Raw genomic sequence first — 13,565 nt, 5'->3', positions numbered from 1 at the left:
GGGTGTGGGTGCTGATCCATCTGACGCGGTGTTGGCTGAGTGCAGGGCAGCCCCAGGATCCCCATCGTGTCCCAGGAGCCTTAGGGTTTGCTGGGTGCTCTCTGGGTTTCTCCCTGTTGTGCTTTGGCTGCTTTCCTCGCCTTCAGTCTGCAGGGTTTGCTTTAGGGCTCAGCCTGGAGATGCGGGATGGAGATTTTGGCAGGCGGTACGCAGGAGTGGAGATGCTTTGCAGATCAAAGCCTTCACCGTGCCTTTAACACAGCCCTTTTTGCAGCGCTGAGTCCCCACTGAAGATCACCACTATTGCAACTGCTTGGAGCTGAGATCGCAAAGCGGCAACGCATTAACGCCACCGGGCACAGCTCTGCCCAAACCCTTTGGGTTGGGCTTTGGGGGGACCAAGGGAAACCCCAAGCAGTGCTGTGACCCTCTGCTCACATCCTTGTCTTTCTGTTTGCCTTGCAGGACCTCCCATTCCCGGGCCAAGGCAGAGGCGGCCATGACAGCAGCACAGAAAGCCCAGGAGGAAGCGCGCATCGCCAGGATCACTGCCAAAGAGTTTTCTCCTTCCTTCCAGCACAGGGAAAACGGTCAGTGCGTGATGCCTCACTGGACAGCCCACATTGCACGTATCTCATATCAGGGTTCGCAAATAGAATAGGCAAAAATGAGCCCTGCACACCCTCTGTGTGCCCGCAGCTCCCTGGCACCATTGGGTACCCATAGCATCAGCTTGTGGAGCCTTATTTTCCCATATGCAACACAACACTCTACCCCGTGCAGCCCTATCAGAGCAGGGACTTTGGCTCCTTGCATTGAAACAATTCCATTTTTTAACACATAGTCTCCAATGGTTGCCCAGAAAACAAAACCGATGGCTCCAAAAGCAACATGCAAATTCAGATGATCCCAAAAGTACTCACTGTTTTACCCTATGGCTTCAAGAGCTTGGTTTCTTCTTTCTTTGGAAAGTTTGGGCTTTGTAAGTGTGTGTTATGTGCTCCTTCAGTGCAAAGGTATCAAGGAACACGCACTCAGGGTTTGCCCAATGGACTTGTATGCATTTACATGTGCACAGAGCCAGATGTCCCTCTGGCATTTCCAGCTTTTCTCAATGGTTTCTACCGGGTTCTGCCCATCAAGGGTGGGGGGAGCAGGCAGTGCCCAGCTGAGCAGTTTTCTCTCAGGAAGGGCTCTGGGAGGAGGAAGCCAAGGATGCTCAGCCCACGGGGGGATTTGCCCCACCAAAGCTGTGCGTAGAGGGGTAGGAGGGAGCTATCCAAGTCCCCGCAGCCATAATTAACATAGTAATTAATGTGTATGAATGGCTTTATTCAAAATTTTTCCTGCACCAAACCCTCATTAGGAGGCGTCTGTCATTATTTTCTCCCCTCTCCAGCTCTTTAACTGGAGATTACTCATTCCCTTTAATTGCTCGAGGGCTGGTGCTGGTGACTCACATCGGGGTGCTGCTCGCCAGGCAGAGGGGATCTCTCAACCCTACCATCCCATGCAGAGGGTTTGCTGCAGAGCCCCACACAGCCCCATTTTTGCTGGTAGAAAGCACAGCCCTGCTTAAACACCCTTTTCCTCCACCTGCAGACCTCCAGTTTGTCTGTCGGAGATCTGAGCATTTTCTCAGGGCTGTGTGGTCCCTGGGGCTTCCTCAGCCCTGAGATATTCCTCATCTCCATTTCCTCTTGGCTGTTTTAAACCACCTCTCAGAAAGATGTTTTTAGGTAATACATTTTTTACTAGCTGCTGGATGGGGACGCAGTGCACAGCTGGTGGTGGGGCTCGTGCTTCTGGCGCTCACCCCTTGGTGGGTCATGCATGAGGGAAGGGGGGCAGAACCTTCCATTTAGAGGACATTAAAAAACAAACACACCACCCAAAACATGGGGCACGTGCTCTCCTTGAAGGTGCCATGGCCAGGCACGGCTGCCTTAATTCTCCTGCTGGAGATCCAGATTTGGTGCTCCGCATCCTCCGTAGCGCTCTCACAACGGTTCTTCCAGGAACATCACGTGCTTGCCAGCTAATTTTAGAGCAGAATAATTGTTGAACATCCTTTGATACCGAAAGCCAGCAGGATGGCACCATGCATCGGTCGTGTTCCTCTGCAAAGAGCAGCCTGCAGCCCTGCGTCGCTGCCTGACCCCGAGCCCCAGCCAGGGCTGCACAGTGCAGGGGGTGAAAACACAGAGGGAAGGAGAAGCAGAAATAGTTCAGCCCATTACGGGTCTGGGTGGGGAAAATTTGAGATGGGGTGAGGATGCAGGGACTTGCTTAGTGGGCATGGTGGGGTGGGTCAGCGGTTGGATTCGATGGTCACAGTGGTCTTTTCCAACCTTAACGGTTCTATGATCCTAGGGTGAGGATGCAGGAGCATGGTGGGCCTTTCTCACCTCTATTACAGTGCTTGGGGTGGCTGTGAGAGCCTTGGGCTGGTGTGAAGGCGATGGAGCAGAGTTGTGAGCAGGCTGAGGCTGCTTTTGGTGGTTGGAGCTGGTGGAAGCTTTCCAGTCTTTGCATCTCCATTGAGAACTCTGGAGACCTGAACAGGGGAAGAGTGCTCAAAGCCTGAGACAAGCAGGGATGCTCAAGAGGACAGGAGAAAGTGGCCTTAAGTTGCACCAGGGGAAGTTCAGGTTGCACATCAGGAACAATTTCTTCCTCTGCATGAGCAGTCAGGCTCTGTCATAGGCTGAGCAGGGAGTGGTGGGGTCACCATCTCGAGGGGTGATCCAGAACCATGGAGAAATGGCACTGAGGGACGTGGTCACTGGGATGGTGGGGTTGGTTGGATTTGGTGGTCTTAGTGGTCTTTTCCATCCTGAATGATTCTACAGTCCTTAATATCAGGTGAGCCTGCACCAACAGCTGGCTGCATCTGAGCCATACAAGTGGCTTTGCCATATGTAGCTCTTTATTCCCTGCCCACCTCAGTTTCCCATGTGTGAGCCAGGAAGATGTGAATTGGGAACATCTCCCCAGCAGCCAGCAGCCCACCTACCTGTATTTTCCCCAGAAGGCCCTCAGGGAGATTTTCTGCACAAAAACAGAGCTGTGAGCTCTATCTTTCTCCTTCATTCCGTTTCCCAGTGGTACAAGGATCGCCCGGGGAGCCCAGATAAACCCTGGGAAACCCATTCTCCCACAGATTCACAGGAAACCAACTAAGACCGAGCTGTTTGAGTACTGTCCCAAAACACAAGCAGAATTTCCTGTGGCAAACAACACAGAAAAGAAAACATATTAGGAGCCCAATTTCCCACTGAGAAATTACTTCAGCAGGAAAATTCCAAGCTCCTGCTGGCCTCCCCTGCAAGTCCTCCAGTGGGGACATCCATCAGCATCTCCCATACGTATCCAGATCACATCACGGGGTGCACAGGGACGGCTCCCCAAGAAGTTGCACGAGAGCAAATGGCTCAGAGAAAGCATAGAGATTAGAGCAGGCACTTGCGAGCATTTATTTTTAAACCACGGTAAGAAATTGAGCTCTTCTTTTTGAGACTCATTTCTTGTCTAGCCATAGCAATTGCAATTAGATGCATTTCAGGGGCATTAGGTAGTTAATATATTTATCAAATTACTCATGTAATTTAACACGGCTTTAGCTGAGGACAGCTATGCCTTGAGAGGGTAAAACGAGACTTAACCACTGGTGGCTTGCAACCCTCCAAAATTATGTAGTGTCTCATGAAGGATTCATACCACCCAGGGTTTTTAGTTGTTTGGAGAAGCGCCGTGCTTCTCACCCGCCACCTGCAGAAGACACTCAGCTGCTCCTGAGCTGCCCATCCCCAGGGAGAAGCCACCTGGTGCTCCTCGGGCTCCATGTGTGGTGCCTTCGCTCTCGGTCTGGTGGCACGAGTTGTGCACGGCTCCTCTCTGCTGCAGTCCTGACCCGACCCTGTAGCTTCCTGGCCACCCAACGCTCATCTCTCCTCTTTGTCATTAAAAAATGAACAGAAATAACCCTGTCTCCTTTCCTCCCTCTCTTTCCCCCCTTCAACCACTCCCTGAAAAGGGCTCGAATGCCAGAGACCCAAACGCCAGAACTCGAGCGACGACATCGAGGTCCTCTCCACCGGCACCCCGCTGCAACAGGAGAGCCCTGAGCTCTACAGGAAAGGGACAACGCCGTCCGACCTGACCCCGGAGGACAGTCCTCTGCAGAGCTTCCCCGCCAGCCCCTCCTCCACGCCGCCGCTGGGCCCTTCCTGCAGGAACAAAAGCGCTCACTTCTCCAGGCAGGTCTCGGTGGACGAAGAGAGGGGTGGGGAGATCCAGATGTTGCTGGAGGGGCGAGGCGGGGATTACCTGCGACCCAACAGTTGGAGCGAAGAGAAGGCGGGCGGGACGCGCGGCGTGAGAAGCGGGACGCTGCGCAGCGGGTCGGCCAACGTCCCCGAAGATTACCGAGGGCGGAGCGGAGGGCACAAACACTCGGCCTCCAACCACAAGCAAAGAGAGAGGTGGACAGATTCCCCAGCCACGGTTTCTTGGACTTCCCACCACAGGTCCCACAACCACAGCTCAGGGAGCTCCAAGCTGCTTGAGCTAGACGAGGAGAAGATGAGCAATTACGAGATGGAGATGAAGCCCCTCATGAGGATGGATTCGTATATGCAAGAGATTCACACCCAAAAAAGACACTACAGCAAAGGGGGAGCCTGCAGGAGCATGGCTGACGACCACCGCGGGGAAGAGCGGGGCTTCGGGGTTCAGAGACTGAGGTCTAAGTCCCAGAACAAAGAGAATTTCAGGCCAGCTTCCTCTGCCGAGCCTACGGTTCAGAAACTGGAAAACCTGAGATTTGGGGACAAAGCTGAGCCCCGGCTACTAAGGTGGGACTTAACCTTCTCCCCGCCACAGAAATCCTTACCTGTTGCACTAGAATCTGAAGAGGACAGTGGGGATGCGCTCAAATCCAGTACGGTAAGTAGGCAACGTTGTGTGTTCAGATCTGGCTGAGAAAGCTGGTACGGAGCTGTCGTGGGACTGCAGTGAGTTCTGCATTGCTATGGGTCTGTGTCTGGAATCTCCCCTCTGTTCTCCCTTGCTGCATTGGAGTACCTGCAGGAAGGGGATGCAGGGTTTCCTCTGCAGGTTCTCTTGGTGGGAACAGTGGTTTTATCACTGGAGGATGCAAGCAGGGAAGCCTGAGCTTCATAAGCTATCCGTGGGGGCCAGCAATAAGAACAGGCGAGCTGGTGGGCACAAAGTATTCACCTGGGGGAAAGGTGAAAGGGCAGGTGGGCTTTGGTGACACTTCCTTGCTGGGTTTTAGCAACAGAACTTCATGCTGGCTCAGGTTGTGACATGACCCAAGGATGTGACACTGACCCAGTGGTGTGACATGACCCAAGAGCATGATGTGACCCAAGGGTGATGCACAACTCTAGATTGCAACGTGACCCAAGAGCGTGATATGACCCAGGAGCATGATATGACCCAAAAGCGTGACATGACATTCCTGCTCAATTCGTGATGGTTGGGCATTGCATTGACCTGCAGCACCTCTCCACTGCTGTGTGATGCCAAAGCAGTGTCTTTGTCACCACGTTGTACCGGGGACCTGAACCAGGTGGAGCAGGGCATGTCACAAATGGGTTGGGCTCAGTCCGTGCAGGCAGCTGGATGCAATTCAGGCAGGGAAAGCAATGGGCAACTACAATGAGGGTGATGGGCTAGCCAGGAGCTCTACAAGTCAGGGAGAAGAGCACGAGCCTGCTTCCAGCAGCACAGCCTGTGGGATTTGGATAACAGCCCATGGGACACCTGTGGGTTCCTCATTTCGGGATGAGAGGGGCTCAATGGAGATGGCTGCTGGGAAGAGCTGGAGTTGTTCAGGCTAGAGAAGAGGAGACAAAGCAATCTTCAAGTGTATAACAGCTGCTGCAATGTAGGAAGTAATAATCTGTTCTTGAACAGAATTAATGGGCTTAAATGCGAGCAGAAGAGGCAGGGGTGAGCCATTAGCAACTGCTGGTGAGTTGAGAGCTGGGATCGATTCCCTGGTGGCTGGGAGGGAAGAGGTGGTGCGAGAGCAGCTTGGGCATCTGCAGCTTGGGTACAGCTTGGATGAAGCTGAGCTCTGCGATTTCTTGGGTCCTTCCCAGCCATTGTGTGTGGGGATTGCAGGACTCACACCAAGAACAGCTGCCTCCCTTCTCCCCCGTGTTTTGCAGTGCTGGGTGAAGTGCTGGTGGTCTGATGTGGGCCCTCGTTGAGTCGGGCAGGGCTGGATGATCCTGTGCTGCCAGAGGATGGGAACAAATGGGTGGGAGAAGGAAACAGTGGCATCTCAGCCCGTGAGCAGCCAGGATGCTGCAGGCCTGCCATGATAAATCACCCCCACACGCAGCCCTGTAGCTTTCTGCCTTCCTATCCATCCTGCAAGCTTCAGCGCAGGCTCTAAAGCACCCACACAGCATTTCAGAGGAGCTGAAGGCAGCATGTCTGCTGGTAGACTGCAGGATGCAGCCTGCCAGCCCGGCAAAACCAGTGCTCCCAGTACGAGCTGCAGCTTTGGATGCACAGATCCCAAGGCAGCATCACAGCGATGGCAATTCGGGGTGAACGCCAGGCGGTGCCCAGAGCAGCCATTAGGCTGCACGTCGTCCTTTGAAGTGCTGTAGCTGCGAAGCAGCATGTTCAGTTTTCTCACATTCATAACCGAGGGTGGAACAGATGGCGGAGGTTTGGGAGGAAGCTAATGTAATACAGAGGAAGGGATAATATGCAGATTTAAATAACCCACAATGCCAGCAACAATTTGTTCTAGCACACAGCAGTGTGCTTGCAGGGGCGGCTGCAGCGGCTGGGCAGCAGTGAGGGGTGGTGAGCAGGGGCAGCCGTGTGCCACCCCCACGTCCCATCCTACCAGCACTGCTGTGACCTCGCCTGCCCCCTCCTCTCTGCCCTTCTGAGCTGGGTTCCCTTGGTTTCCATTCCCCTGTAAGGCCGTTCCCTGCTCCATGCTTGGTGCTCTGCTATCAGGGGGTCACAGCCAAAAATTACGCTTGGAGCCGCCTGATCTGTGTGTGTGCGTACAGAATGAGCCTGTATCAGTCATCACCTGGATGAAAGCATAAAGGAGTGCATTGCGACCAGCATTCTTGGGTTAATATAACTTATATAGACATCACTGTCCATTCTGGCCCTGAGAACCACAAGGCACAGAGCTCAAGCCTGTGTCCGAGCGGGTTCCTGGAGCCTTTGAAATGGCCTAAAGGAAAGGAAAGGAGGAAAGGAATTGCTGAGCTGCTGGAAGGGGAAAGGTTTCTAAGAGGCCAGCAGCTCCTTTTATCCATCGGTTGTATTTTTAGGACTGAGGGGGAAAGAAAAAAAGAACAGAACCCTTTTCTGCAGGTGCTGAACATCTGCAGCCCCCAAAAAGGAACACTTCAGGGCCGTGGGTCCCCAGCACAGCTGTGGGAAGGAGCCCCCATCTGCCTGTCCTCATTCAGCGGCAGAAGGCAGCGGGATGCGAGCAGGCTGGGTGCTTGGCCCTTTAAAATCCCCGCACTGAGAAAGCCTGATAGTGGGGCAGGAACCAAAAAGAAAAGAGCCCCATCCGCTCCTGACATCCCGATCCACTGTCAGATGCGATCTCCGCGGTCGCAGCCCGTGCTGATAGCGTTGCTTCTTATGGCAAAGGGCGAGCAGGGGTCTGCGAACCGTCTGCAGGGTTACGGACGGCACAAACCACCCCCCGTGCCAGGCAGGAGGACGCAGGAGCTGCAGCATCCCCCCGCCCGCTGCCTGCGCATTTCCCACCCATGTATTCCGAGCAGGTTTCCCTGTCGCTGGGGAGAGCAGGGAGGAGGCAGCCAATGTGCAGCCGGCTCTGCCGGAGCCGCACCGCGGCGGCGTGGGGAAGGCAGATCGCATGGACCACCCCCTGCCCCATCCCAGCCCCCAGCCCCGCATTTTGGTTAAAGCAGCAGATGGCAAAGCTCTGCCTGCATCTCTGGGTGCTGCAAAAAGCACCCGGGGATGCTTTGTGGTTGGCATCCGTGGCGCTGAGCGCTGTGTCCTCTCCGCTTTCTATCTCGGATTTTTCTTTCTTTCCTCCCTTTTCCACCAGGACCACCCTCCCCCTCCCCCCCAATTTTGGGGGGCAGCTGCTGGCACACAGATGGACTGTGGTGCATGCTGAGTTTTGGGTTTCTTGCTTCTTAAACCTGTTCTTCCTCTGATCTCTTCCACTCGCAGACATTGCAGGCTTTACTTACACCAACACAACACAAATAGCGTTCAGAGAACAACGTGATGCTGAACCCAGCGGTGTCCCTTCCCCATCCATTCCGTCTCAGGGCCCTCAGATGGAGCTGAGGAGCGCAGCTCTCTTTGCCATCCCTCACCTCTGCATCCCTTCCTGAGAAAGCTGAGACCAAATGCCACCTCCTGACCAAAACAACACCAAAATCCTGAACCCGCCACCCCCTTACCAAAGCCAGCCCCCCTTCTCCCCTTGCTGAGCACTCCTGAGCTGTGTCACAGCATCCCATGCCTGGCAGTGAGGTGACAATTCAGCACTAATGTCACCCAGCTGTGAAGTTTTCAGCATTTCTTGTAGTGCTGAGGCTGGAAAACAACGCCCGTATGCTTTTTGCTGATCCAAGTCCTTAGTAATTACACCTAACAGATCCCAAAGGGATTCCTAGGTAACCTGCATGATGGTTTCCATGGCAGAGATGAAGCTCGTGTCCCTGCGATAACTGATAATAATGGATTGTTAATACCTAAATACGGTTGTGGCATAATTAATTTGTAAACCAGCTGTCCCATGTGTTCCTGGTGAGACTCAAGTTGCTACACAACGGTTAAAGGAGAACAAAACCCCAACAGAACACACAAACAAAGCAAGGGGGGGGAGGAGTGGTGATGCCACAATGGGAGATGCCAAAAGATGCCCCAAAGTGATGGAAGCATTCACAGAGATCACTGCTGTGCCATAAGGAGGGGTTGTTCACTTTTTGGCATTTCCAAGGCTTGGGATCTGTGGTTTGGCTTGTTCAACTCAGGAGGAAAGCCTGAAGTTTCCACAGCTGATCCCTGCATTTGCAGGAGCCCCAGCACCTGCTGGTACCCCTACCTTTCATAACCTTGGCAGCTGTTTTCCCTCTCCCACAAAGGAGCCCAGGGATCTTATTATAAAGCTGTGCCCCAGAGCTGCAGTGCTGATGAAATTTGCCCATCATCCCACGATGGGAAAAAAGGAATCATGGCTTAGAAGCAGATGAGACATCTCTCAGGACACCTCTGCCATCCACAGGGAGAAGGGCAAGTGCCTGCCCTGAACAAAGGCACAAAGACCTCACGAGTTAGAAATAAGCCAGATGTAAGCATTGAGAAGTGCAGTAGGATTTGTAATTGGAGCTAAAACAGAAGCTTTAATGTCCCAAAGCTGCTTATGTGGGCAGCTGCTGCAGGCAGGGATCCAGCCCCTGCCAGGGAATGCACTGTAAGGCCAGTGGGTACCAGCCCTGGGAGAAGTGCTGGGAGGGGAGAGGAGAACATAGAAGAGTCCAGCTGTACAGCAGCAAAGCAAGTGTTGGCTCTTGGCTCTGCGCTGAAATGCAAGATGCAAACAGGTGCAGATTGGAGCAGAACATTCATATAATGGGGGCCCAGGTGTTGCTGGTGCCAGCAGGTGTGTGCTTGGGTGGTTGACTCTTGCAGTTCTCTGGCTGAGGGCTCACCCAGATAAATCCCTCCCCAGCCTCAGGTACCAAAGTGCTGTAATCTAAGCCAGAGCACCGGGTCTATCCCCAGGTGAGGATAAAGCTCAGATATCACGGAATGAGGAATCCTACGCATGCCCTTAGCTGGGAGGAGAGAGCATCCAGAGCAGCAGGGGCTCATGGCACTGCTTGATCAGTTTGCATCTTAAGTCTGCATGTCATTGAGGTGATCCAATGGGCAGAGCAGGGCAGAAATGGTCACTGCCCTTTGGCAGGGACACGGAGCTGTGCGTGGACCACAGCTGATGTCAGTGTGCCAGGGAGCAGCCCTGACTGTGAGGTGAAGGAAACCAAATGCCTTTTGTGTCTCCACACTGCTCTGCCAACAAAAACAACAGCAGCGATCATCGCTCACAATCTGTGATTGCATTTGACACGAGCTCAAAAATCACAAAACCCAGTAATCTTCTGCAATGGAGCTAAAACCCCAAAATTAAATCGTGCACTGCAGCACCTGGCAGCAGCAGGGCCGGGTTGTGGCTCCCGAGCTCAGGCAGTGCAGATGGAGGTGGCTGGGAGCAGCCAGGGGGGTACCTGGCTGCCAACAGCCGTTCCTTGCCATCCCTCCCTCTGCTCAGCTCCCTCTGACCCTGTTGCTAAGCTACAGCTATGCCTTTCCAGCAAGCTCCAGCATCCTCTCTCCCACCCACTCCCAATGCAAACTGAATCAGATTGCTCAGAGGAGGAACCCGCTGTGTCCGGCACGGAGCGTTTCTTCCAGCAGCACTGGTGCAAGGATTTCCCCACAGTTGTGCCCACAGCCCTGCCCCGTGCCACCTGGATGGGCACAGGGGCTCTGGTACAGCACAGAGGAACCACCTGCACCACTGCAGGCTGTGAGAGGCAGCATAGCTCTGCAGCAGTGAGAACAGATGAGGATGCAGCGACACCAAGAAATAGCTGCCACCCACCTGCACACAGCTCTCCCTGCTATCACTTTAGGACAGGGAATGTTGTGTACTCCCTTCCCGTTGCCCCATTGGGGTCCAGCAGACACAACACCCTTGGCAGCTGCAAAAGGGACTCAGAGAAGCAGCTCATGCAATGCTCATCCCATGCTGAAAGTGCCACCCCAGGCAGGTGCAACCACGCTGGGATGTTTCCCAAACAGCCCCCCAATAGAATTTGCTGTGGAGCCCAGAGCAGATCATCAGGGCTGTCCAAAACATTGCCTTGACGCAGAGTTGCGTGCCAGCCTTTGCTATCAACAGGATGTCTGTACAGCAACTGCAATCATTGGAAAACATCCCTTGGAGACTCCTCCAAACCGCCCCCAACAACTCTAAAACCCAACTCAATTTTTTCTTTTAACTGTTTCTCACTTCAGTTACCACCTCAACTGCTATCGAGTCTTCTCTGCTAAAGCCAGATTTCCTACACACATGACCCAGGCAGAGCCCATAAGCAAATAACACTGCAGTAGATGGGTGCACTCACTGGGATCCACATGGAATTGTCACCACCACAAGATGTCCCAGCAGGAGGGGTGAGGATCTGCAGTGCTTTGGGCTCCTTCTAACTCGTTTCCTTCTCTTTCTCTTGCAGGGCTCAGCTCCCATCTTGGTAGTCATGGTGATCTTACTAAATATTGGAGTCGCCATTTTGTTTATTAACTTTTTCATCTAATTCAAGACTGTCTTGTTTGCAAAAATAACAGTTACATGTATGAATGGGGGGTTAAAAAACAAACAAACAAACAAACAACAAAAAAGGGAAAATCATAACTTGAACTGTCCTACGACAATTTCCAAGTCTTTTCACAGAAGAACAACAAACGATCGAGTCTCACTCACAGTTTGCCTTTTTTTTTTTCCTGGGTGATGTTTTTTGGATTTTAGCCAAAAATTCTTTGCTTGTATAACACTATGCTGTGTGGCATGGCAAAATGCTATCAACACTCTGCCCCCCCAACACTGGAAAGGATGAGAAGGAATCCCAACAAAAAAAAAAAAAAAAAAAAAAAAGAGAAAAGAAAACCTCATTTCCCTTCCTCTTCCCCTCACCCCTGAAAATGTATTTTGTAACAACGGTGAGCAACTCCCAAATGGAGATAGAGGAGGGGATGGGTGTGAGGGTGCGTGGATCCTGGGATGCTCCGGGCTGAGCTTCCTGGGGGGATCCAACAGCTTTCACGAGAGAGGAAATGGGAGAGAAAAACCAAAGCAGGTGGCCGGTTGTGAATGGAGGAGAGGAGCACAGGAAGGCACAAGCCCTGCCGGGATGTGAAGGATGGAAAGCAGCACCCAGCCCCATTCTGTTCTTTGTTGTCAAAACCAAGCTGCAAACAGTGTCTTGCAGAATTCCTTTGGGGGAAATCGGGGGGAAAACACTCCTGCCCTCAGCCCCGTCCCCATGCAGCAGGGCTGGTGCACCTCCCAAGGCTGAGTGCTGCTCACAGCTCTTCCTTCTGGCTCGGCGTCGTGCCCAGGGCCCCCAAACACGTGCAGGCATCTCCAGTGACCCGAGTGGAGCTGAGCATCCCAACCCAACCACAGAGATGCCAGGGAGCAGATCGGCAGCAAGAGAGGCTCGATTCTGATCCACCTAGTATATATAAAAAAAAAAAAAGTAATAATAAAATTAAGCAAAATAAGATAAAAAGTTGTATTTTTTTTTTGTTTGGTTTGTTTTGGTTTTTTTTTTTTTACATGGCATCTGGGGAGGAGCACTGGAGCATGTGCCAGAAAGGAGGGAGAGGGTGGTGGGTTTGTCCCTTACATCTTGCTGTGGACTGTTTCAGACATCATGCTTGGGCTCTGAGCATGTAGTATTTTGCACTTTGTAATGCAGGATGTATATTCCAGCTTCCAACATGTCCCTGTAAAAAAAAAAAAAAAAAAAGAAAAAAAAAAAAAAAAAAACAACATCATTGGCAATGGCAGCCTCTAAGGATGTATTCTTTTCTTTCTTTTCTATGTCACTCAACTCGTTTGTTTATACCATCTTTGTAATATGCCTGCCTTGATTTTCTCCCTTCCCCTCTGCCCACCAATAATATGCATACTCATTAAAGATGCCGTATCCCTGTTCTGAGCTGTTATGGTCCCCATCACAGGAGCGTGGTCCTGGCTTGGTAAAGGCTGATGACCCCACGTCCGGTTCCCCGCGCCGTCCTGCCCCGCCACCAGGTCTCCTCCCAGCCCCCACAGACACGATTTGGGTTGGCCATGGCCAAGGACATCACCCTGTGCCCCCAAGGCAGGATGTGACCCACGGGGGCCCTGCTCTGCGTGCCACATGCAATGCTGTGGGGAGCAGCGGACTCCGCTTTGCTTCGCTTCTGTTTTAGCTGTTTCTCTGCTACCTTTTCAGCAGATTTCTTATTACACTGCACTGGATTGCTATATTTTTAACCAGAAATAAACTAAGGATTAGAGCATGTGCCAGTTAAATTCAGTTCTTTTCCTTACATGGTCTTTCTCGCTCCCTGTCGCAGCTTTCCTTCCTCCACAGCTCCCTTTCAGGCAGAGGGCAGGTGACACCAGCACATCTCCCAAGGCGTGTTCCACAATAACTCTCCATCCTCTTGACACCTCGTCACTTTTTGGCGGTTCCTCTTTGCTCCTCAGTCATCCTTTTTACCCTTCAGTGGTCACCACCTACCTGAAATGAACCCAACAGTGATATATTGTGGTTGGATGCTGCCTACCCGAGATGAACCCAACAGCAACGTATTGGGATGCAGCCTCAGGCACTCATCCGTGCTGTGTTTTGTAATGCTGGATGCAGCTCTTCTTAAGGACTCTGCAGAAGTTTTTTTATGGATGTCTGTTGAGTGTATGACACAAAGATCCCATTGAAGTG

At 52.5% G+C, this 13,565-nt stretch overlaps 1 protein-coding gene across 3 annotated transcripts in view; it reads left to right on the top strand.

Annotated features, from left to right (window-relative positions):
• The window catches only part of JPH3 (junctophilin 3), a 41,947-nt gene extending 28,794 nt beyond the window's left edge, over positions 1-13,153 (top strand). For all 3 annotated transcript variants that reach the window (XM_042885954.1, XM_042885953.1, XM_042885952.1), the window contains 3 exons: positions 466-590; positions 4,037-4,947; positions 11,307-13,153. In XM_042885954.1, coding sequence (XP_042741888.1) covers positions 466-590; positions 4,037-4,947; positions 11,307-11,387 — 1,117 coding nt within the window. In that variant the 3' untranslated portion in view covers positions 11,388-13,153. The remainder of the gene's footprint in view (positions 1-465; positions 591-4,036; positions 4,948-11,306) is intronic.
• Positions 13,154-13,565: the final 412 nt, after the last annotated feature.

This window comes from Lagopus leucura, unplaced genomic scaffold (genome assembly GCF_019238085.1).
Source record: "Lagopus leucura isolate 7727_CA_CO unplaced genomic scaffold, USGS_WTPT01 Super-Scaffold_100053, whole genome shotgun sequence".
Lineage (NCBI taxonomy): Eukaryota > Metazoa > Chordata > Aves > Galliformes > Phasianidae > Lagopus > Lagopus leucura.
Note: the sequence above shows the minus strand (reverse complement) of the source record. Positions and strands in the feature narration are given on the sequence as shown.